The 21,923-nt window shown below is 40.6% G+C and overlaps 1 protein-coding gene across 18 annotated transcripts in view; it reads left to right on the forward strand.

Annotated features, from left to right (window-relative positions):
* The window catches only part of MARF1 (meiosis regulator and mRNA stability factor 1), a 40,749-nt gene that overhangs the window by 9,225 nt on the left and 9,601 nt on the right, over positions 1–21,923 (forward strand). For 17 of the 18 annotated variants that reach the window (XM_075566113.1, XM_075566111.1, XM_075566108.1 and 14 more), the window contains 16 exons: positions 119–287; positions 1,884–2,110; positions 3,434–3,551; positions 4,010–4,182; positions 4,564–4,989; positions 5,663–5,850; positions 7,056–7,217; positions 7,304–7,487; positions 13,699–13,877; positions 14,006–14,086; positions 14,618–14,854; positions 18,771–18,890; positions 19,209–19,384; positions 20,242–20,462; positions 21,115–21,257; positions 21,625–21,758. In XM_075566113.1, coding sequence (XP_075422228.1) covers positions 119–287; positions 1,884–2,110; positions 3,434–3,551; positions 4,010–4,182; positions 4,564–4,989; positions 5,663–5,850; positions 7,056–7,217; positions 7,304–7,487; positions 13,699–13,877; positions 14,006–14,086; positions 14,618–14,854; positions 18,771–18,890; positions 19,209–19,384; positions 20,242–20,462; positions 21,115–21,257; positions 21,625–21,758 — 2,938 coding nt within the window. The remainder of the gene's footprint in view (positions 1–118; positions 288–1,883; positions 2,111–3,433; positions 3,552–4,009; positions 4,183–4,563; positions 4,990–5,662; positions 5,851–7,055; positions 7,218–7,303; positions 7,488–13,698; positions 13,878–14,005; positions 14,087–14,617; positions 14,855–18,770; positions 18,891–19,208; positions 19,385–20,241; positions 20,463–21,114; positions 21,258–21,624; positions 21,759–21,923) is intronic. The other variant, XM_075566115.1, reaches the window with a different exon arrangement.

Raw genomic sequence — 21,923 nt, forward strand, 5'->3', positions numbered from 1 at the left:
GCTTATTTACTTAATAAAGCCCCTCTCCCTAACTTGCTAAAATGTCATGTATGAAATATTAGTGCTGTAAATACTACCCAGAACTGTAAATATTAATATTTGTTTCCTTTCCTTGCAGCCATCTAGCAATAGTGTAATTGATGCAAGTAAAATTTGGCCAAATATACCTCCCCCAAGTGCCCAGACTGCTCCAATCCCCATATGTAATGGTTGTGGAACACAAGGACCTGTGAAGGAGGCGTCCCTTATACTGGCAAATAACCTCTGTAAAGCCGCACAGAAATATGGTAAAGATTTGCTGCTTTATCCCTCTGTAGCCTTGGGGCTCCTCACATTTCTATATTTCCTACGCCTTTTTTTATTCCATCTTAGTTGAGATAGCAGCGCTGAATTTTATGGCCTCCAAAACAGATCATGTTCTATCCATGTATGGGCTTCCATGAAGAACTAATGGTGATAAAGGATAAATATTTTGTGTTGACACATGTTGGTATATCTTCCTCTCGCCCCAAGCTTTTAAATCTGTTTTGGTCCCCTATTCATCCCAAGAATTAACTTTTTTGTATTGTTCATAAAGTCGTGTTCCTTCCATTTTAAATGGCGTTGATCTAGCGGTGATGCCTGTATATCATAAGAAGGCTTTTTGTTCAAAAAAGAAATGGTTGTGTGTGATTATATACCCTTAAGAAAATGGCACATCCGCAAGTGCAGTGGTTGGCAAAGTGCTCACACTTTAATTTGCTTACATTAATCATCTTAGACCAGCCTGTCTCAATGATTAAGCGGCCTCTGCTGAAATGAGGATATCCTTACCCTGACCTGTTTGGAGAGGGAGGGGGGGGGGGGCTGTTGAGGACTAAAGTTGGCCGCCCCGGGTTTAGACAAATCTCTTTTTATAGCCCCAAAGCTGCTTGTTTTATGGCACCAATTATTAGGCATCAGTCAAATATACATTTTAGATTGTGGGCATATTCCCTATGCCAATGTGTGGGGGACATACAGCAGTATTTCATATTTAGGATCTACTGCTACAGATAAACATATTGCAACATTGCAAACAGCCCTTCCGAACAACACCTGATGTCGATATTCCTGTAGATTAATGCTGAGAATAACGGAACTGCAATAATTCCAGATTTCTGGAACTGTTATGTTGGCCAATTAAGAGTAGTATTGGTAATCTCTTATTTTGCTTACTTTTAGCCTACAACTTCAAACTGTGGGCAGTGGAATAAGTGGTTTCCTAGAGATCTGTCCTTTTTATACTAGTTTTTGCCAGTAATTTCCTCTGGGAACCTCAGCCAGACTATATTGATGTGAATTACCAAGTGCATATTGTGTGCACTTAACTTGTATGCGAATAAAATGTGATTTGGCTGGTTACCCCACACCACGGTCTGGCTGGGGCATTCCTAACAAGGAGGCTGACCAACACTGCTTTTACAAACCCTAGCACAGTGTATTCCACCCGTGCATTAGGATCGTCATGTTAGATAAGGGTTGGGCAACTCCAGTCCTCAAGCCCACCAACAGATCAGGTTTTAAGGATATCTCTGCTTCAGCAAAGGTGGCTCAGTCAAAGACTGAGACTGAGCAACCTGTACTGAAGTAAGGATATGCTTAGAACCTGATCTGTTGGTGGCCCTTGAGGACTGGAGTTGCCCACCCTTGTGTTAGATTCAGAGTTTCTCATGTTCAGTCAGGATTTTTTTAATCCAGTTCATAGATCATGTTCGATTTAGTGAAGTCTCAGAACTGTCAACTAATTAAATCAGTTAAAACTGTACAGTGTTACATAGGATAAATATAACATGGTCATGCTATACATGCTACATGTAACTGTTACATTTATGTTACGATGTGTAACTGTTACAATCCTGTAGGGTCCCCAGACTTGGCCAACGCTGGTCAGATGCAGGAAAACCTTCCCCCGATTGGCGTGTTTTGGGATATTGAAAACTGCTCTGTTCCAAGCGGCCGCTCTGCTGTGACTGTGGTGCAGCGAATACGGGAGATGTTTTTCAAAGGTCACAGAGAGGCAGAGTTCATCTGTGTGTGTGACATCAGTAAAGAAAACAAAGAAGTCATTGAGGAACTAAACAACTGTCAGGTAAAATTTCGTCTTTTTCATATTGGTCTAGTAACCATAAACTGCTTTATCTAGGAGAAAAAGAAACTGGTGTCTAGATAAATGCACAGCGTTAATGACCTGCTGTTCCCTAGCTGGTATGTTTAATTTTAGTGATACAATACAAAATAAACCGTGGCATTTGTTTCATGTTTTGGGCCATATACATTTATACGGATGGGAAGGAGTTGAAGCCGCAAAATATACAGTAAATACGAGCATCCAGAGAAGAGGACGGGGCACTGCTGTGAAAAATTGCAGGGGCTGACACCAGTGAAGACTTAAAAGGTTAAACTTTAATGTTGTGACATATAAGGAATTTAATTGCAACTCTGACGCGTTTCAGGCTGACGCCCTTTATCAAAGAGTATGTCCGCGTCTAGATCATACTCACACTATTATAGGCGATCCCCCGCCCCGACGACCGGAGCAACGCGCCGAAAAATGACGCGAAACTGAAGGCGCCAATCCCATTGGAGGAACCCATCAACCAATTAGCAACCCCCAGGGGGAGACGCATCACGCGTGAGCGGAGGGTCACAAACAGGAGCGCGAGAACTGATCTATGATAACAAAAGAACAAATAAAGTTTATACAAAATTGAAGAAAACTAGAAAAAAACATAAATATGAGAAAAGCAATAATAAATAAAGAACAACGAACTAGTGGATGGGAAGGGGGATAGTAACTAATCGCAACCCCTTCAAATAGAAACTCATAATTTTTTAAAATATCAATGCATAGATTGTGGCAACAAAACTAATAATAGTATACTGTCACTAGTCTAATCATATAAATAGTCCAGAGTAGAGAACCGCAATATTACTTTTGACAGCTCCCAAATGTAACAGAATCAAAGGGTGCAGAGAACTGATAAATCATTTCCAATATGTAACCACTTTCTCTAAACAAGCTGAACAAATTAGAAGTATTTTATACAAACATTGGAAAATTTTGAAATTAGACAAAGATTTGGCTTTATATACGAGACCTAATCTCTGAAACATAAACCCCTTTCTGCACGTGGGAAACGGATTTTGATAGCGAGACCCTTATTATGGGAGGGAAATCCTACCAAGTGGAACTTGTAATCCTTTACCCCAGAAGACAAAAATATGTAATGCCAACAACTACATGAAGATCTGTCTTTTAAAGCGGTAGTATCTTGCAACTCGTGCGTCCATGGAGCTGAAATTGACATGGTTCAGCTCCCGGGCCCGTGTTTCCCTCACCTTCTTTATTTTTCTTTTTTTTTAAATTCTTTTGCACGTGATTGATGGCTTTTACATGTAAATCTCTCCGCAGGTGACCGTTGCGCACATTAATGCCACCGCAAAGAACGCTGCTGATGATAAACTACGGCAGAGTTTGAGAAGATTTGCAGATACACACACTACTCCGGCCACTGTGGTTCTGGTTTCCAGTAAGTATATTCTTCTTTTAGATATGTCACTTGTCTAGTCGGGAAATAATCCCCAAAGGTGTTTCTTTGTCATTATGTTGGAAGATGCATGTTTTCAGTACTTCACATAGTGTGTCAGAAGTCTAATATCTATGCAATTAGCTTATCTAAGGAGATAACGACTTGTCAAAATTCCGCACTAGAGCATGGGCCTATACATGCCTTGTATGGCATCCGTTACCTAGATTTGTTGTTGCACCTCTTCCTGTCATTAGTTCAATTTTGGTCCTATGTAAAACAGCATTTTAAAGCAATGGTGGCTTAATTGTAGGAAATATACTGCAGTGTATTGCAGGCTCTGGCTTGTGTGGTTTACCCACAGTGCCTCTTCCTGCTGCATCCTTGGCCTCCTCCACTAAATAAAAACCCTTGCAACACCAGCTGGAGCTTGCACAGCTGACTTCCAATTTCTGTTCCAGCTGACGTCAATTTTGCTCTGGAGCTCAGTGATCTGAGACACCGGCATGGATTCCACATTATACTTGTTCACAAGAACCAGGCTTCTGAAGCACTCCTTCACCACGCTCATGAGCTTATCAGGTTTGACGAGTTCATTTCAGACCTGCCTCCAAGATTACCACTTAAAATGCAGGTAAGGCGTTCCTGGAACTCAACAGTTGTGTGTTTGGAACGAGCTGCTTTGTACCCACCTTGAGTTTTTTCTGACTTAAAGAACATGAAATAAACCACACACTGTCTGCTTATGTGCAGGTCTTCTTACTAAATGATCCCTTACTATATTTTATAATCCTGCAATTCTTCTTGACAGTCAAAAGCAGAAATCTATAATAGTTCTATTTTCGCTCATTGAAAAAGGCTTGTGTAATTGAAGTTTGTTTTTATGCATTCTATGAAATGCGCGGGCGTGATGTAATTATAATTGATTTTGTTTTTGAAAGGACTGCGAAATAAAAGTGGGCATTCAAATTACCCTACACTTGAGGGTAAATGGTTTTGTCTCCTTCCCTCATAGCAGTGCCATACTCTTTTATACGTATATAACTTGCCAGCAAACAGAGACTCGAAAAGTATCAGCAACCGGCTCAGACGGTTATCGGATAACTGCGGTGGGAAAGTGCTCAGCATCTCTGGCAGCAGCGCCATCCTCCGTTTTATAAATCTAGAGTGTGCAGAGCGAGCGCAGAAGCGCATGGAGAACGAAGACGTGTTTGGCAACAGGATCACAGTGTCTTTTGTGCCTAAAAACAAGGAGGTGACGGAAGCCAAGAACTCCAGCTGCGTCAGCGGCGAGAAAGCCAAGTCTCCCAAAAAAGTGAAGAATACCAAACTGTGCCTTGCCGCTAGGGATCAACACGACCAGTCTCCCAATGCCAAAGCTGCTGCCGGCAAGGCAACACATGGCTCTGTCACCAAAAACGCTAATGTCAAAAGTTTACAGGTAAATGTGGGCTACCAGGTTAACATTTAATGGGTGATCTAGTTGGTTATGGGCTGTTTTTTGTAAGGTATGAAAGTAAAATATGGCGTTGGTGACCTCTTTATAGATTAAGAGATGGTGGCCACTGATCCTATAAGAGCATGTTCCGCCACCTGTTTCTTTAACGTCTGTGAGCTTGAAAGACTTTAGATTAATGGCAATCACTGTTCATGTAGGGCCCCCACATAATAAGGCTGTGGTTTAATGGCCCTTCTAGTGTTGCCCGTTCCCTACCAGCAATAACAATGGGGACTATCCACACTTTGTTATCCATTGTCATGGATATTATCGATGCATATCTTTCTATATATTGTGTATTCTGGGATGCCCCCGTTACCTTCCTATTGGTGAAACTGTCATTGACTTCGAAAATGCTAAATCTGTTAAGCACGTTACACTTTACTACACCATAATGAAATCTACTAAATACATTGACCCGTTGGCTGTATCTAAAGACACTTCAGCCTGTGTACAATAGAGTAGTACTAAAGTTGCTCCTCTTCTTTATATATACTGTTTGTGCATTTGATTACTAAGAATATATGCATCTCTAACACTTTAAAAGGTCAAACATTACTTTTGCGTCTGAAAAGTCAGACATTTACTTTTTTGTTTTCAATGTTTTATTTTTAAGGAGCTGTGCCAAATGGAATCCAAATCCAGCACCAGAACAAATCCCAGCCCGCAGGACAAAGACAAGCGGAGGAACGGAGAACGGCTAGACACCCCCTCACCCCAAAGTAGCTGCCATGCTTCAAACCATGTGTCCGTGGCAACAAAAAGTGTTGGAACAGCAGAAGCTGTTTTTAAAAGTGGTTGCAAGTAGGTTTAATTTCAGTGCAGAAGATATTTGCTAAGAATTAGTTTTATTGAGATCTCTAGGGCACAGCTAACCAGAACAGAGGTTTAACGAAGCGGATTAGTTGATTATAGTTAAAGCAGAAAAATGTGAGATCTTGCTGTGTTGTTGTGTGTGTGTGTGTGTGTGTGTTGAGTTTAAAAAAAAAAAAAACATTCTGTAGTATTGGATAATACTTACTGTATTTTTTTAAATTATTAGGATTATTCCACGCTGTCTTTTGTGTTTTAAAGCATACTTTGATTTTCGGTTTTAGCCCAACTCCCCAGCAGTGCAAGATCTTTGTAACACTTTCCTGTTTGGATTAATGTGTTGCCAATTTCCCCAGCAGTTTGAGCTGCAAACTGTAACAATAGATAATGTTACCGTCGTAATATAAGGATGCATTGGAGCTGCTGAGTTACACGGACTGAAGCAGCAATTATGTTAGGCACACAATCAGGATTTTGACAACTTTATAACATGAGCACTAAACTATTGCCAGTTTAGGTAAAAATGTAGGATTATACATCACATGCTATACAAATAAGAAAGGGAAAAAAAGTGATGGGGGGGGGCACTGTAGTATTGCTGCTTTAAGCAGAAGTACGTCGAACCGTTTTCTTGTGCTCTGCTACAGCTTTTATATATTTAAAGCCGCAGTCCCTTGTGTTTGTTTTCACTCATCTGTTCAGGCTGCTTGTTTTAATAGGTTTTGATAGTGGATATATTTGTAGGTTGGGTTTATATGTAGAACGTCTCGGGAGCGCCATTTTGGTTTGAGTTGTGTGACTATATTTCACTGATCATTTGGGTGGTGCAAGAACTTTGATGCTATGTTTTGCAAAATGTAACTAGGAGCCAATTGCTTTTATTACCCTCACATATGGAGTGTTGCAAATATGGCATGGGCGGCCAATTCCTGTCCTCAGGGGCCACCGTCAGGTTTTCAGGATATCCCTGCTTCAACACAGGTGGCTCAGTCAATGATTGAGCCACCTGTGCTGAAGCAGGGATATCGTGAAAACCTGACCTGTTGGTGGCCTTTGAGGACTGGAGTTGCCCACCCCTGAAATGTGGGCAACCGTTGGCACAGGAAAGTTATACTATGTGACCTGTAGTTTGAAGTATGGCTACTTGGTAAAACCATTTACGTGCTATTGCGTTTTATTTTTTTGCTGTTTTTTAGACGAGATGCACCTACTGCCAGAAGTGTTTCAAATTCTCCTCTGGAGAAAAAAGAAAAGGAAGAAGTTCCATTTCAAATCAGTAACCCCTCTGCCTTCAGCAAACTTACAGGATCAAGGCAGCTTAGTCCTCTGCTAACATCTCAAAGTTGTTGGTCTTCAAGGTATACTTTTCCTTGACCTTGTGGCATTATGTTGACCCAATATTAATCTTTTAGGCTGGTTATTTATTACTTTTATTTTTCCACAGGAGTTTGTCTCCAAGCCTCTCAAACTGTTCTTCACCGCTCTCCGTTTACCAGTCTGGCTGTGCTGATTATTCTGTTGATCCTTTTGCAAATGGTGCTGATATTCAGATTGGCAATCTGGACTACAGGATGTCTAGGAAAGACCTTCAGCAAACATTACATGACATATTTTTCAGACATGGAAAGGCAAGTATATTTTGGATCCTCTTTAGTTTCACACTGGTCTTTGACTGTTGGAATGGGACACCTCACTGCTCGCTATCTCAATGACATCTTTAAAATGTCCTGCACCACAGAAATTTAAAGATGGCGACATCGCGAGCGGTGAGTTCTCCCGGTGGCTACATTTGTTGCAGTGGGCACCAGCGGTGGTTTGATCACAGCCAAACTACATAGGTGGACTCTCATACTGCTATACTGATATGTCCATAACTATCAAACCGTACATTAGCCTGCAAATATTTTTTTTCTTTGTCGTCGAAACGGCAGTGCACTGCTGTGAGAATTCATCCCTCTGGCAGGGCAGTCTTCACCTTTTTGGGTAGGCTACTTCCTGTAACCTCAAGTATCGTAATGTACATCCACATCCTTCACGTTCATTATTTTGGGAACCTAATCCTCCCTCCCATTGAAGACTGCCCCGAAGCGTCTTCGGGAATTGTCCAGATCGCCCCCTCCATGCTGCATACTGTATGTTGGGTCGCCAGTTTCCATTTTGCAGCTCTTATTTTCGCTCGATCGGACAGAAGTCTCGGAGTCGCTTTTAAATCTGATGCATGGGTGCACCTATGTGCATGTTTAATTTACCTAAAATTGCAAGACCGGATGTGACTTTAGGCGCGATCGACAAGCGGCTACGCAGGACCGAATTCCCATAGTTATGGCTACAATAGATCGGAATGGTACCCTCCAAATGAGCAATGTGTCAGTTGGTTGTTACATTTGACTGGTAATCCTCTTGGTTGCTCATAGCAATGTCTTCTCCACCAAGTTAAAGTCCAGAAGGGGTTACAACAAAGTCCCTCTGATTTTAAAGCAAGACAACAGAACACTTGAGCACTGGATGTGAATAACCATTACCAGATAAACATACAAGGAAATTATGTATAGACTGTTTGCTTGAAAACAAGCTTCAGTAGAATAATTACCTGCCCATGTGGCTTAAATGATCTGTGCAAGATGCTTTGCCAGGATTTCAATAAGTGGTTGAATTAATTAAACCCCCCAAAATCTGTCTCAATCCCAGACTTAATGCATGAGATTGATTAACACACATTCCCAGCTAGCTCAAACTCCCACACCCACCACATCATGAATATATATTTATGTCAACAAGAGAGCTACTGAGCGTGGCAATTGTATATAACAAGAGACAGGGGTGCCCAATGCTGCATCCCATTGACAAAACATATATGGTATAAAGTAAAATACTTCAATAATAATAAATATTTGGTTATTTAGTTAAACCTTTGTCCAAAGCGTCATAAGCCTGCATACCAACGACAAGGTATAACCAAATTAATGCAGGTCCTACACTACACTACACTGTGAACACTTCCTTTTACCTCTAAGAGGGGAAGAACCATCATAGGTCATGTTTCTGCAGCAAATGAAAAGACCTCCCAAGTTAAAAAGGTGAAGGAGGAGGAGTGAGCTCTGGGGGACGGTGCCACCAGCCTCCAAAAAACTGCTACCAGTCAGACATTGATTTATTATTATTGAAGTATTTTACTTTATACTTTTTACCATATATGTAAAAAATCATTTTGAAGGGGGAAGTGAAAGACTATTTTACTTTTCCAACTTGCATTGGTAAACGTATTAAAGCGATGAGAATTGTTGTGGAAATGACGATAACGAAAAAGAGCTTGTGAAAAAGCAAGATCAAATATTCATGGAGGTACATAAAAGGCCATTTTCCTGTTTTATTCAGTACCAGACCTGATGGAAAAATCATGACAGGTACCAGCGCCTCATGTCTAAAGTTCTGCAGATTTGACCTTTCCACACGGAAGACCTGTGTGGCATAACCCCTAACTACTGGGTGGGAAAAGGATAGGTCACTCACCAGAGTACATTTGTAGAGATGCCACCTGGGCAGATATCCAAACTTTCACTAACCGTTGTAAACTGGGCATCACTGCTTCAGCAAAAGCCACGTTTAGGCAAAAAGTACTGTAGGCAGTTATTTGTTAGACCCAACCTTTATTTTTTTTATTTATTACTGCTGTGGTAGGTTCCACAGTCGTGCACTGCTGCATTAGCAAGTCAGAACTGCACCACAGAGACACCTACTGCAGTGGAGAAAGAGAGGTTTTTTTTTTAGGGGGAGGGGTAGGTAAAAGGAGGCAACTCCTTGGGGACTCCATTAAGAGTATTATAAATTTGGGAGCAGGTGGTGAGGCGAAAGAGGGAGGTAAAGTGCCTACCTGGAGCTACAGCTCAGAGGGATGGGAGGTGCATTCTGGGAATTGTTAAGGCAGCAAGAAAGGTAGATGTCATTTTTCTACCTAGGAGCTAATTACCTGACTAGGACAGACAGGTGGCATCCTCAGTGGGGGGTTTTTCAGAGGTATTGCCAGTATATAGGGGTGGGGAAGGCACTTTAATGTGTAGTTGGGGAAAGTGGTGTGAGGAGGGATTTGGATTTATTGGATACAGCTGTTCTTCTACCTGGAGGGATATGGGTCTATATAAAGGAGATGGCAGGCATCCATCTATGAGCGGAATCAGAATACTCCGAACAGTTCAGATGCTTCCTTAGCAAGTATTTAAACCAGCTGAGGGGAGGCTTTGAAATGAGTCAGAATAAATTCAACTCCCCTTCAATCTGCCAGATGTGCACTTGCATGTGCCTTTTGCAGGTTCAGCCAGAAGCAGGGACCACCTGGATTCCTTGCAAGGGGCATCTTTCAATCAATTGGCGAGAGAGCTTGCAATTAAGTAATCCCGGATTTAATACTTACCAATGGGGACAGTATCGCACGTACTTGTCGCTGAGCGCTTGGGTTCTTGTGCTCATCAATCCGTGTGGTTTAGTATAAAGACCGGCTAAGGTTTTAGATTTTAGGAGGACTGACTTTCGATATGGGAAATGATTTCAGGGATTCTTTGGCAGGGTGGAGGTATTGGCGTGCAGGAGCAGTGGGGGAAAAAACTAAAAGATGCCATACTAAAAGTAACAGGCGTTTGTGTCACACAGGTTAGTAAAAGTGCAAGGAAAAAGCCTATGTACAGTATGCTTCTCAAAGGAGATGGCCGGTAAGCTAAAATCTAGATCAAGAATCCGGTCACGGAAAAGCAGCAAATATAAAACTTATCTGTGGACTGACTGACATTTGGATCCAAGCACGGATCCAAGCACTTTGTCACGCTACCACAGTGGTGAAGTAGTATAGTTTATATACCGGCAGACAGGGTGGGCGTGCTGACATCGAGAAAACGAAAATGTGAGGTGCTTCTAAGAAAAACCTTCAGAGTTTGAATGTTCAGTTCAATAATATATAATGTTCCTGAGATGATGACCCCTGATAATAGAATAAATGGGAAACAGTCCAATATAAATCACTTCTCTATACAATCTGACTAGTGGGCTAAGGCCCCCACAAACACTGCAGTAAGGGGCCACACTGTTGTTGAAAGTGTCCCAGCATAAGTTATCAGAGTGGAGTTGTGCAAAGGATATAAATGACTCACTTTTAGGAGTAGGTGTTGTCCCAGAATCTTCTTCTGCCAGATAGGGCGTGCTGACATCACCAGGTGCAGTTAATACATTAAAGATGGCGTCTTTTTAAAGTGAGCAAGTGCAGAATTTCATTTCATATAGACGACATAAACAAAGATTCCAACACTGGATGTGGACTAAATATGTTCATGAACTATATAAAACCTATATATGGGAACATGGTGTACAAAATAAAGCGGAGAATGAATCATAAATACGAATTAGTGTTAAATATAGAAATAAAATATAAGAAATTATAATTGTGTGAATATAATGGCCATTGAATAACTAGGTAAACATTATATATAAAATACCATTTTAAAGATTGAACGGTCTACCCCCGAATGCTAGATGTGCTTAAAGTATAAATAATAGTTAGTTTAATTAAAGATTAACTCTCTTAGAACTGACACGGTCACTTGTGCCTGCATGTTTACAATTATAGTTGCATGCTTACAAACACCTTATTGACGGTAAAGCAAAAAAAGGGGGAGAGTGGGGGGGGGGAATATAAAAGGGTGAACATCACATTACTCAGAAAATACTGGCTTATAATTTCAAAACACATAAAACAGCATAGATCAATATCCTAGGACTCCTGACTTTTAGACAGTTATCAAAGGCTCCCAAATCTTTAAAATGTTGCAGGAGGGCTGTCGGCCTCTCCATTCTCTAACTTCCTTTATTTTCCTGGATCCCACTCACAACTGCATTCAGGTGTAGAAAATATCTTGTCAGACAAAATATAAGTCGTAGAATCCTAATATTCTTGATTTAGCAATTTAATGAGTCATGCTAAAAGAGCAATATTCTAGGGAAAACCAACTAGCAAGAGTACTAAAATATCCATTACTTTTTATGGTAAACAATAAAATTTTATTAATGATGCTACTAAACAATGACGCATGTGATAAAATGTACAGTGAATAATAAAAAGCCCCAGGATAGGCGACTTGGATATTAACACTACTGGATAACCTAAGGTTAGTATAATGCCAATAAATGTCTCTAGATGTTATCGCTGATTGGGCAATCGGGGATATATCCACACGGAAGGAGTATATTAACATACTGTCAATTCACAGGGTAGTGTAGAAATGTGTCAAATAAGGAATTGCAACATTGGTCAAGCTACTGGCATAGTAGAATGGCTACAGACACATCACTCATTGACAAGTATTAGGGCATAAAAGCATGGTAGATACTAATGTGGCTATTACAAGTAGCAGATTTGAATAGAGGTTGCTACAATAACACATTATTAGTATGTTGGTGTTAGGCTTTGCCTATTGTGCTGCCGATGGCGATACGATGGGTGACGTTTGCCGTCGCTTCTTTCGCCGGTCGGCCGCATTGCGGGATTCCCGCAATTTGGTTTGTTCAAGGGCCGTCACGTGACGCGACGGCCCTTGAAAAATCAAATTTTGCCGGCGGCGGATTTTCGCAACGTCGCCGTCGCGTGCACTATAAGCGCACGCGGCGGCGGCAATGCGTTTGTTTTCGGGCGAATTCGCGTCGCCGGCACTATAAGCACGGCCTTGGCTAAACTAGCCATAATTCTTCAACCAGCCGATAAATAGAGGGTACTAGCCTGATATGTCAACTTTCCCAAATAATGTCTTTTGTAGCCAGTAATGAGGCTAGATGGAGTAAGTAGGACATATACCAAAAGTCAATGTGAAATACATATGGAAAAGCTATGTAACACTATTGCCATTCATCATCGCTATACAACCATATCAATCTCAGTTGCTGCACGCTGTTTCTGGGTATCTGGTTTCAAGTGTTGCCCCGACGGTGGTGTCAATGCGGGAGGCTACTCATACCAACTCATACATGACTGATCCATATTAAGTGAGTCAAATCCCACTCTAGGGGTTCAGTCCTTGGTTTTTATACATTGCTACTTTGTGTTGATCACCCTAGCCTCTACTATAGGGCAAAAAAAAGAACAGAGTTCATTAATGAGGGGAAGGTAACCAGATCTGTTCTGGGACCAGTGCTCTAATATCTTTATTGGGGACATCGCCAACGGTTTGGAGGGGAAAGTCTGCCTTTTTGCAGATGACACAGATCTGAAACAGAGTTGACCCTCCTAGGAGATGAGTGATGGTAAACAAAATGACTATTTAGGCAGATTGGAGGAATGGTCAAGTATGGCAACTACAATTTTCGGTGTAAAATATTGCACTTGTGTCACAAAAATCCAAAGGCAGAATTCGGTATTAATGGTGAATGTTCACCCTAGTGCACTGTATAGAGTAGAAGAGAAAAGGACACTGTTCTAAGGAGGAAGGTTGTAAAAATCTGCCGCAGTCCCCCCCGTCCCCCCATTACTTTTTTAATAAACATTTTCATATTTAAATTTTCAGTGGTTCCATCTGTGACCTTTTTAAAGTACTTTTTAACATCTTGAGCCTACTCTCGAGGCAAGTAAATAAAATTGGCCAACGCAGTCATGAATACAGACACAGAACACTCGTGTTTTTTTTTACTCCATATTAAAACTATTAAAGGGGGCGATGGGTACGCCACTTCCGTTTTCATTGGCTAGCTTGGTCATCCCCTAGAACACATATTTTTGCCATGATGTACCTGGTACATCATAAGGGACTCTAACAGTTAAACTACCTGTCTACTGTTGGTCATCTGTAGCGGTTTTTGTGGTTTCAGATAAAGCATGCTGAACTTAGCCCTCATACGGACTACCAACTGAAAGCCACAGTTCAGATGGAAAACCTTCAAGAAGCCATCAGTGCTGTCAACAATCTTCACCGATACAAGATTGGGAGCAAAAGAATCCAAGTGTCTCTAGCTACAGGAGCTACAAGTAAATCACTGTCTTTGCTAAGGTGAGTTTCCCATTTCCATCTTTGGGGTGGGAAAACCTTGTTTAGGTGTAAATGTAAAAAAGATATAGAATGTGGACACATTTATGGCTAAAGACCGTTTCTGATACGCTCTTGAACTCTCTCCTTAGCTTTGAAACGATGTCCATCCTTCAAGATGCTCCAGCCTGCTGCCTCCCTTTGTTTAAATTCACAGAAATCTATGAGAAAAAGTATGTTTCAAGTCTTTAACAAAAAAAATCAAATAAATAGTTTTGAAGCTGCATTCTTAAATCAGAGTTACTGGGACTCATGTCTGTCTTCCGTCTCCTCCTCCTCAAGCAAATCTACACGTTTGGATTTTTTATTATATTTGATTTTTTTTGTATAATAAGAACCACCTGTAAACTTCTTAAAAAAAAAAACAAAAAACATTTCGTATGTGTAGACAAATATCTGCTTTGGAAATATTCATTGTGTAGTAGTAACACATGAAAACCAATGGAAAAAAATCCAACTAAGGGAAAATAAATCCAACTAAGGGGAAAAAAAAACCTGAAACTTAAGGGGCTTGTCAAAACGATCCTTGGGACTCAGTCAGACTACAGGAATACAATGCATTATACCAAAAATGTCATCTGGAGTGGCTAGGTTATATATACATATACATTAGGCTTTCTTTGTGTAGCTATATATAAAAGTGAATCAGATATCTGTGTTCCTACTCATTATGATTCCCTATTCTTTTCCCTCTTTTTTTGTAGATTTGGACACAAGCTGATTGTGTCCGATCTGTACAGATTAACAGACACTGTTACTATCCGTGACCAGGGAAACGGGCGATTGGTTTGTCTCTTACCTAGCAGTCAAGCTAGGCAAAGTCCATTGGGATCGTCTCCGTCACACGATGGCTCGTCTACAAACTGCAGTCCCATAGTGTTTGAAGAATTGGAATATCATGAGCCTGTGTGCAGGCAGCATTGTACCAATACGAAATTCAGGTACCCATTACGGAAGGAAATGGTTTGCCTCCTACGAACCTCATTGGTTTTTACTTTCTGCTTTCGAATGAATAGTGTGGTCTGCATCGCCGTAATTTTTGTATCTTTTGTATCTGGATGGGATACATGGGTTCCCTGGTGCTGGACCATGCTGGGTTTTTTATTTTTATTTTTTCCCCAGCTCTGGGTACCCACCTGAGATACCAATGGCTAAAGGTACCGGTTTTCAGTCTCCTCCAGGGGAAGCAAAAGCTGACTTTATACGGAGTGTGGTTCATCTCCGCACGCCCCCTGGGTCCTAGTCCTGGTTAGGGGGGCTCGGTGGAGGGGGGAATTAGAGTGCGCATAATGACTACTTTAAATGGGATAAGTGACCGAATGTGTGAACATTAACAGTTTTTTAGAGCTGCATGTAAAATATAAAGCCGGAATCTACAGAGGACGTTATATAAAAGGAGTACCTTCTTATTGAACTTGACATGACTGTAGTTTATTGTTTTGATTATACATTTTAAGTGACACATTTTTACACTTGCAAGATTCTTGTGTTCTGCATAGTGATTCTTGATTTTATTTTATGACATACACTTAGCAAAGATATCTACTTATTTGTTCCATTCTTTGAAGTGCAGCAATAGGTGTTACATTCTGATTAAATGTTCATTGCCATTTCCAGCAAGAATTAAAATGCAATTTTTTTCTCCAAATGCAGTTCTAATAAGCGTAGTAGTTGGTGATATTGTCTTTGTGAATGTTCATAAATGAACACTGCCACATTAAGACGCAATTCCTAATTGGGCTGAGTGGGGAAAATCTTTCTACTGGACACTGTCCTTCCCTTTTTGTGTGGTTTTTTTTTTCCCTTCCCCCCCCCCCCCCCCCAACAGCCTTTGCGAATATTTTTGTGCATAACTTTTTTTTTTTTATTATTATTCATATGGTGATTTGCAAAAGCTGGTATTGAGCAACTTTACCAATAAACTGTTTTTCGTAGTATTAGATATTTTAAAAAATAATGCAGAATTTCATCTTTATTTATAAAATGTTTTACCAGGAAATAACACATTGAGTTACGGTGACAAAATACATGGGAGAACAGGTTTAAACATTGTATATAAAGACATTGCATTACATTAGGTGAACAGGGTTATACATTAAACATGAAGACCTTGCATGAACAGTTAAAGATAAAATAAGTTTTATAGGCGGATGTAACACAGTTACAGGCTACATTAAAATGTGAGCCCGCGAGGCGCATGCGCAGCAGCTGAGGGAATGGAGGCTTAGTTCCTGAGCTCCGCTCCTACTGGCACTAATAAAGATCATAATCGGCACAAAAGCGCTGAACATAAATCTACCAAAGGAGATGGAAAAATTAATAGCGATCAACTTCAATTTTAATTGGCAACACAGATATCAAATTCCTGGGAATACGCATCACAAAGGCATTTAAGACTCTATGATGCAAACAATCTAATTTTGATCCCCAAAATAGCACTAGCACTTAAATCTGTTAACTCCACTATCCTCAATGATCAACTCGTCAATCTGGGAGGCCACTTAATTCAAAAGCTCACTGACTACCAGGAACTCTGACTCCTTTTTGTGGGACAATCCAGATTTTGCTCCAGGTATGAATAGCGCTGATTTCTCAATCTGGAAACAAAAAGGCTTTATTAGACTTGGGGATCTGGAGGGCAACAACTGCATCAAATCATTCGAACAAATCAGATCTGATAACATCCCCCACTCAGAATTCTTTAGATAACTCCAGATCAGAGCTTTCTACAATAAACAGAACACCCCTCCCCCCAAATTTATAGAGACGTAACCTGTTCCAGTTCTGATGCTAAAAATAAACTAAGCTATATGACACAATGGGAGGCGTACATGGGAGAGGTACAAGAGGAATGGATTGAGATCTTCACGGCGACATCCAAGAGCTCAATTTGCTCAATGTTAAAGAACGCATATAAAGTATTAAGGAGATGGTATCTCACCCCGCTCAAACTATCTAGATTTTTGCCGGGATTCTCCCCATTGTCTCGGGCACAAGGTGGATAATCTGTTGCATATGCTGTGGTCCTGCCCTCAGATCTCCCCTTTCTGGGAGAAAATGAGAGATTTAACTTCAGATGATTTTTGACCTCGCAACCCCAATGGACCCGTGGCTTTTTCTACTAAATAGACCAACACCGGGTCTGGCCAAAGAAGAGAATACATTGGTTGCTCATTTTGTAACAGCGACGAGATGCGAGATCGCAGCGTTATGGAATCAGAAATTCCAACGATTTCTAAGATTCGGAACAGAATTTGGTTTGTGTGCCAGATGGAAAAATGAACAAGTTTAGTTAATGACACTGGCATCAATTTCCTAAAAGTCTGGCTACCATGGCTATCGCAGACAGATGTCCCAGGGTTGGAGATGTCCAATATTTGGCTATGATAATTACAGATGCGTTCTCGTTTTGACGATTGGGAAATAAATGGGGCCACGAGGGGAGCAGAAAGTCTCGGTCTGAGGAGGAATGGGACCGCGCAGGGAGTAGGTACCAGAGTACCACCCGAGACCGAATAAATTTATTATATTCTGATACCATAAGATACCTCTAAGTAGAGGAAAGGACCTCCCTTCTCCCCTTCATTTTGTATTCTGTTTTTCTTTGATTTTGTTCATCATGATTTCTGTTGGTTGTTAAACGAAACAATGGATGTACTCTGTGTTATTGCTTTGCATTGAAAACTAATAAAAACTTAAGTTACAAAAATAAATCTGAGACCGCTTTAGATTTGAAAGAACTTAAACCGATGGTAGTTTAGAAAGTATCGGTTAGATTGTTCCAGTTGTGAAGTGCACAGTAAGTGGAGCGGCTGGATACTTTGTTGAACCTTGGGACCATGAAAAGTCCCTTGGAGTCAGATCTCGGGTGATTAAGTGCTGCGTGTGATGGGGGTGAGGAGCTTGTTCAGATAGGTGGGTAGCTTGCCCAAGAAGTATTTGAAGGCAAGTTAGGGGAGAGGAACTTTGCGCCTAGAGTCAAGTGATGACCAATCCTAGTTTTGGGGGGGGGGGGGTGGATTTTTGGAGCATTTTGCAGTGATGTGTGTTGTAGCTGCATTGGAGGACAAAACTGCATATTGAATTGTATAGGTTGTCCATTTTTGCTAAGGTGAGTTTTGGGGTGCTGTACCATACACTATCTCCCCATAGTCTATAATTGGCATTAGCATCTGCTGTGCAATGTGCTTTCTGACCAGCGGGCTTAGTGTGGTTTTGTTCCTATAAAGTACACATAGTTTGTCATACTGTAGGTTTTGGATGTCAGAGTATCAATGTGCAACCGAAATATTAAATAAGGGTCAAACCATATGCCCAGATATTTAAAACCATTAACATCTGCAAGAATAGATGCAACATACGTTGTCACTCATATGGATTTCCTTTTGTTTTATTTCTGGGAAAATCTGCATTCTGCTGTACTGCAGATTTTCTCCAATAAGGTGTGGTTTTGTTTAGTTTTTTTTTTTTCTTTAAGATTCCTGCTGATCCAGGGTATTTCTCAGTATCTTACTCTATAAAAAAACAAAAAATGGGGCGCTGCTGCAGTTTGAGACTTTTTATTACTGGACATTACGCATCTTGGTAAACTTGGGCCTAAAGCACTAGTGCACCATTCAACAGAATAGAGTTTAAGTTGCATTAAGGCTTGGCACCATTCAGTAACTTGGGACAAGATGAGCTTGCAGGGGCATAAGGAGCATTAAAATGATCCTGGAAAGTCTATATTTTATTTAAACTCTTTCCCGCTCTTACTCCCCCCCTCTTCCCCCCCCTCCGAGATGTACTAATTCCCTGTAAACTTTAACTGCTGCTCTAATCATTTGTAATGCTGTTGAATTCTGTGTTTCATTTCAGCGAGCATGATTTTGATCCAGACTCCTACATAATTCCATATGTGATCTTGTCTTTGAAGACCTTTGCTCCCCAAGTCCATAGCCTCTTACAGACCCATGAGGGGACAGTTCCTCTTTTAAGGTAAGAGTTCTATATATTCATTGGTTAGTTGTGGGATGAATTTAGAGCAAGGTACTAGCACTACAATGTGTGTACCTTCACCAATAATTAGAAAGAAATCAGTCATTCAAGACAAATATCCAATGGATAGCGTTGAATTTATTATTTGGGACAGGGGTACCAGTTTTGCTCCTGATACTGATGCTTTTTCTCCCCCCCACCCCCAGGGTCTTTATATTTAGTAAATTATGGCGGAACCTTATTCACAGTTAAATTATTATGTATTTTTGAGGAAGCATGACCAAATAGCAGTTTTTGTTGCTTTTTTTAAAATTGCAGTTTCCCTGATTGCTATGCTGCAGAGTTCAATGAGTTGGAACAGGTGCAAGAAGGACAGGGAGGGGTCCCTCTCGAGCATCTGATAACATGTATTCCTGGTGTCAATATTGCAACTGCCCAAAATGGTATAAAAGTGGTCAAGTGGATACACAACAAGCCGCCTCCTCCAAATACTGGTAGGTGCCATTGTGTGAAATAGTCACAAGGCAAAAGCTTGAGTTGTTTGGCTTGTGTATGGAACCTACCTCATTCTGGCCAAGTGAAAGCACGATTTAGTTACATTGTTCAGTAAATGTCTTGGATAGTAGACTGCATCTCTTAAAATGATTAGCTATTCTGTGAACTAATTTGGATACCGTACCTGTGAACTTGTTTTGACTACTGGAAGCTTAAATGTTGCATACATTTGAGTGACATTATTTTATTATGTACATCTGTGCCTATGACTTCGGAAAGTATGTGACTTGAGTATTTTGACTTGTCAAAAATGAGTAAAAGGAGATGGATCCTAATAAAGAAATCCAGTGGGGGTTGTTTTTTTTTGTTTTGTTTTTTTCTCTCCTTGATGCTGCCTAATTTTTACAACTTCATTACTGGTCATGGGTTTCTCTAAATAGGTCTGATTTTATATCATTTGGAAATGGACATCCTTTTCAACCTTGGGAGTTATTTCCTTCATTGGGAGATTCATAAGCTTTAAATAAATCTAAAATACATTTTGACGTTTGTATTCATGTTTTAGAGCAGGGGTGGCAACTTCAGTCCTCAAGGGCCACCGTCGGGTTTTAAGGATATCCCTGCTTCAGCACAGGTGGCTCATTGTCACCTGTGCTGAAGCGGGGCTATCCTTAAAACCTGACCTGTTGGTGGCCCCTGAGGACTGGCATTGGCCACCGCTGCTCTAGAGACTAATTCAACCATAGTTGTCTCTTGCACTCAATTGCTTTATCTAATGGTCAAAATAGTATATTTATGGAACAGCTTTATTTTTGTATTTTTTTGCAACAAAAGTAACACCGCTTTGTCCAATTAGATCCATGGCTGTTGAGGTCCAAGAGTCCAGTCGGTAACCCGCAGTTAATTCAGTTCAGCCGTGAAGTGATAGATCTAATGAAGAATCAGCCATCATGCATAATGCCTGTCAGTAAATTCATCCCAACATATCATCATCATTTTGCTAAGCAGTGCCGTGTGTCTGATTACGGATACTCCAAGCTGATGGAGTTGCTAGAAGCGGTGCCTCACGTTCTACAAGTAAGTACCAATGATCTACTAATAATGCCTTTCTTTTGCAATGAAGGAGATCAGGAACACTGTTTTCTAATTGCCTACACACTTATTGAGCAACTCGGATTTGCTTGTGCTGTGTACTTTCAGGATTTCAAATGCTATAGGTCATATCCTGCGTTATAACGCAAAGACAAAAAATGGCAGTGAAGGTACTTTCCTCTGTGGCCCCGGAGTCCAGGAAATAGCTTGGCCTCACTGATTTTTTGACTGGGGGAAAAACATGGGGATGGTTGTTGACCAGTTTCACTTATTCTGCAGTGAGGTTCAGCAGAAGTAGAGGGATAAGCCCCTTCCCACTCCCAGACTCTTCTTGGCAACCTTGTTGCGTCCATCGAATGTCACTTGCTTGAACTGCACCATAGTTTATGAAGCAAGTGCAGCTTTTGGCAACAAAAAACAATGTGTCTTGTTCATATTTAATTATAGAAACTAATTACTCTTCAGTACATTTTAGTATCGAAGGTAATTGTTACCTTCACTTGTTTTATATGGCTACTTTAAAGTTTGCTTTATTCTGTTCGTATGGATATTGTAAATATATCTCCTATGTAACTTCATGTATATTTATTATTTTATTTAACCTTGTGTTTTTAATTTCCACCATTTTTGTTTCTAGATTCTCGGCATGGGTGCCAAACGCTTGTTAACCCTAACTCACAGGGCACAAGTGAAGCGCTTCACCCAGGACCTGCTGAAGCTTCTCAAGTCCCAGGCCAGTAAGCAGGTCATTGTAAGAGAATTCTTACAAGCTTATCACTGGTGAGTCGGCATGCCTTGGGAATAATGTATTGCATCTACCCTGTTTAAATTCTCACGTCTGGGTCTTCTGTTTTTGCATTGTTTATTGCGATTCTATAAGTCTTTTTAGACTGGAAGGCACCCCCTGGTTCCAATTATGTAAATCCAACTTGGAGGTTGGGTTTGCTTTAAGGTGACTTGTGTGAACAGACACGTTTCATTTGATTATTTATTTCAGTTGGCTGACGGTTTTTACTTCATTAGCGTAAATTAAATATATTTAGTAAAGTATGGGGGGGAGAAAATGGCTTACTGCATTAGGGGGAAAACCGGTGAATATCACGATAACCACCATCTCGTTCAAACTGATCAAGTTTCCAATTTACAGGTGCTTCTCAAGAGATTGGGATGTTACAGAATATGGTGTGTGTGAACTGGTTGACATAGTATCAGAGATTCCTGATACCACTATATGTGTGTCTCAGCAAGACCATGAGATTGTCATCTCTATTCCCAAACGAGGTATGCGAACCCTATTTACATTTATTCATCAAAGATTTAGTATGTACTTGTTATGTTATAACCCACTCTGACTTCGTCCGATTTGTAATTCCAAATAAGTTGACTTTTTTTTTTTTTTTATATATAGCAGTTTTTTTATTTAGTTCTATGTGTACTAACCGCATT

Source organism: Ascaphus truei, chromosome 11 (assembly GCF_040206685.1).
Source record: "Ascaphus truei isolate aAscTru1 chromosome 11, aAscTru1.hap1, whole genome shotgun sequence".
NCBI lineage: Eukaryota > Metazoa > Chordata > Amphibia > Anura > Ascaphidae > Ascaphus > Ascaphus truei.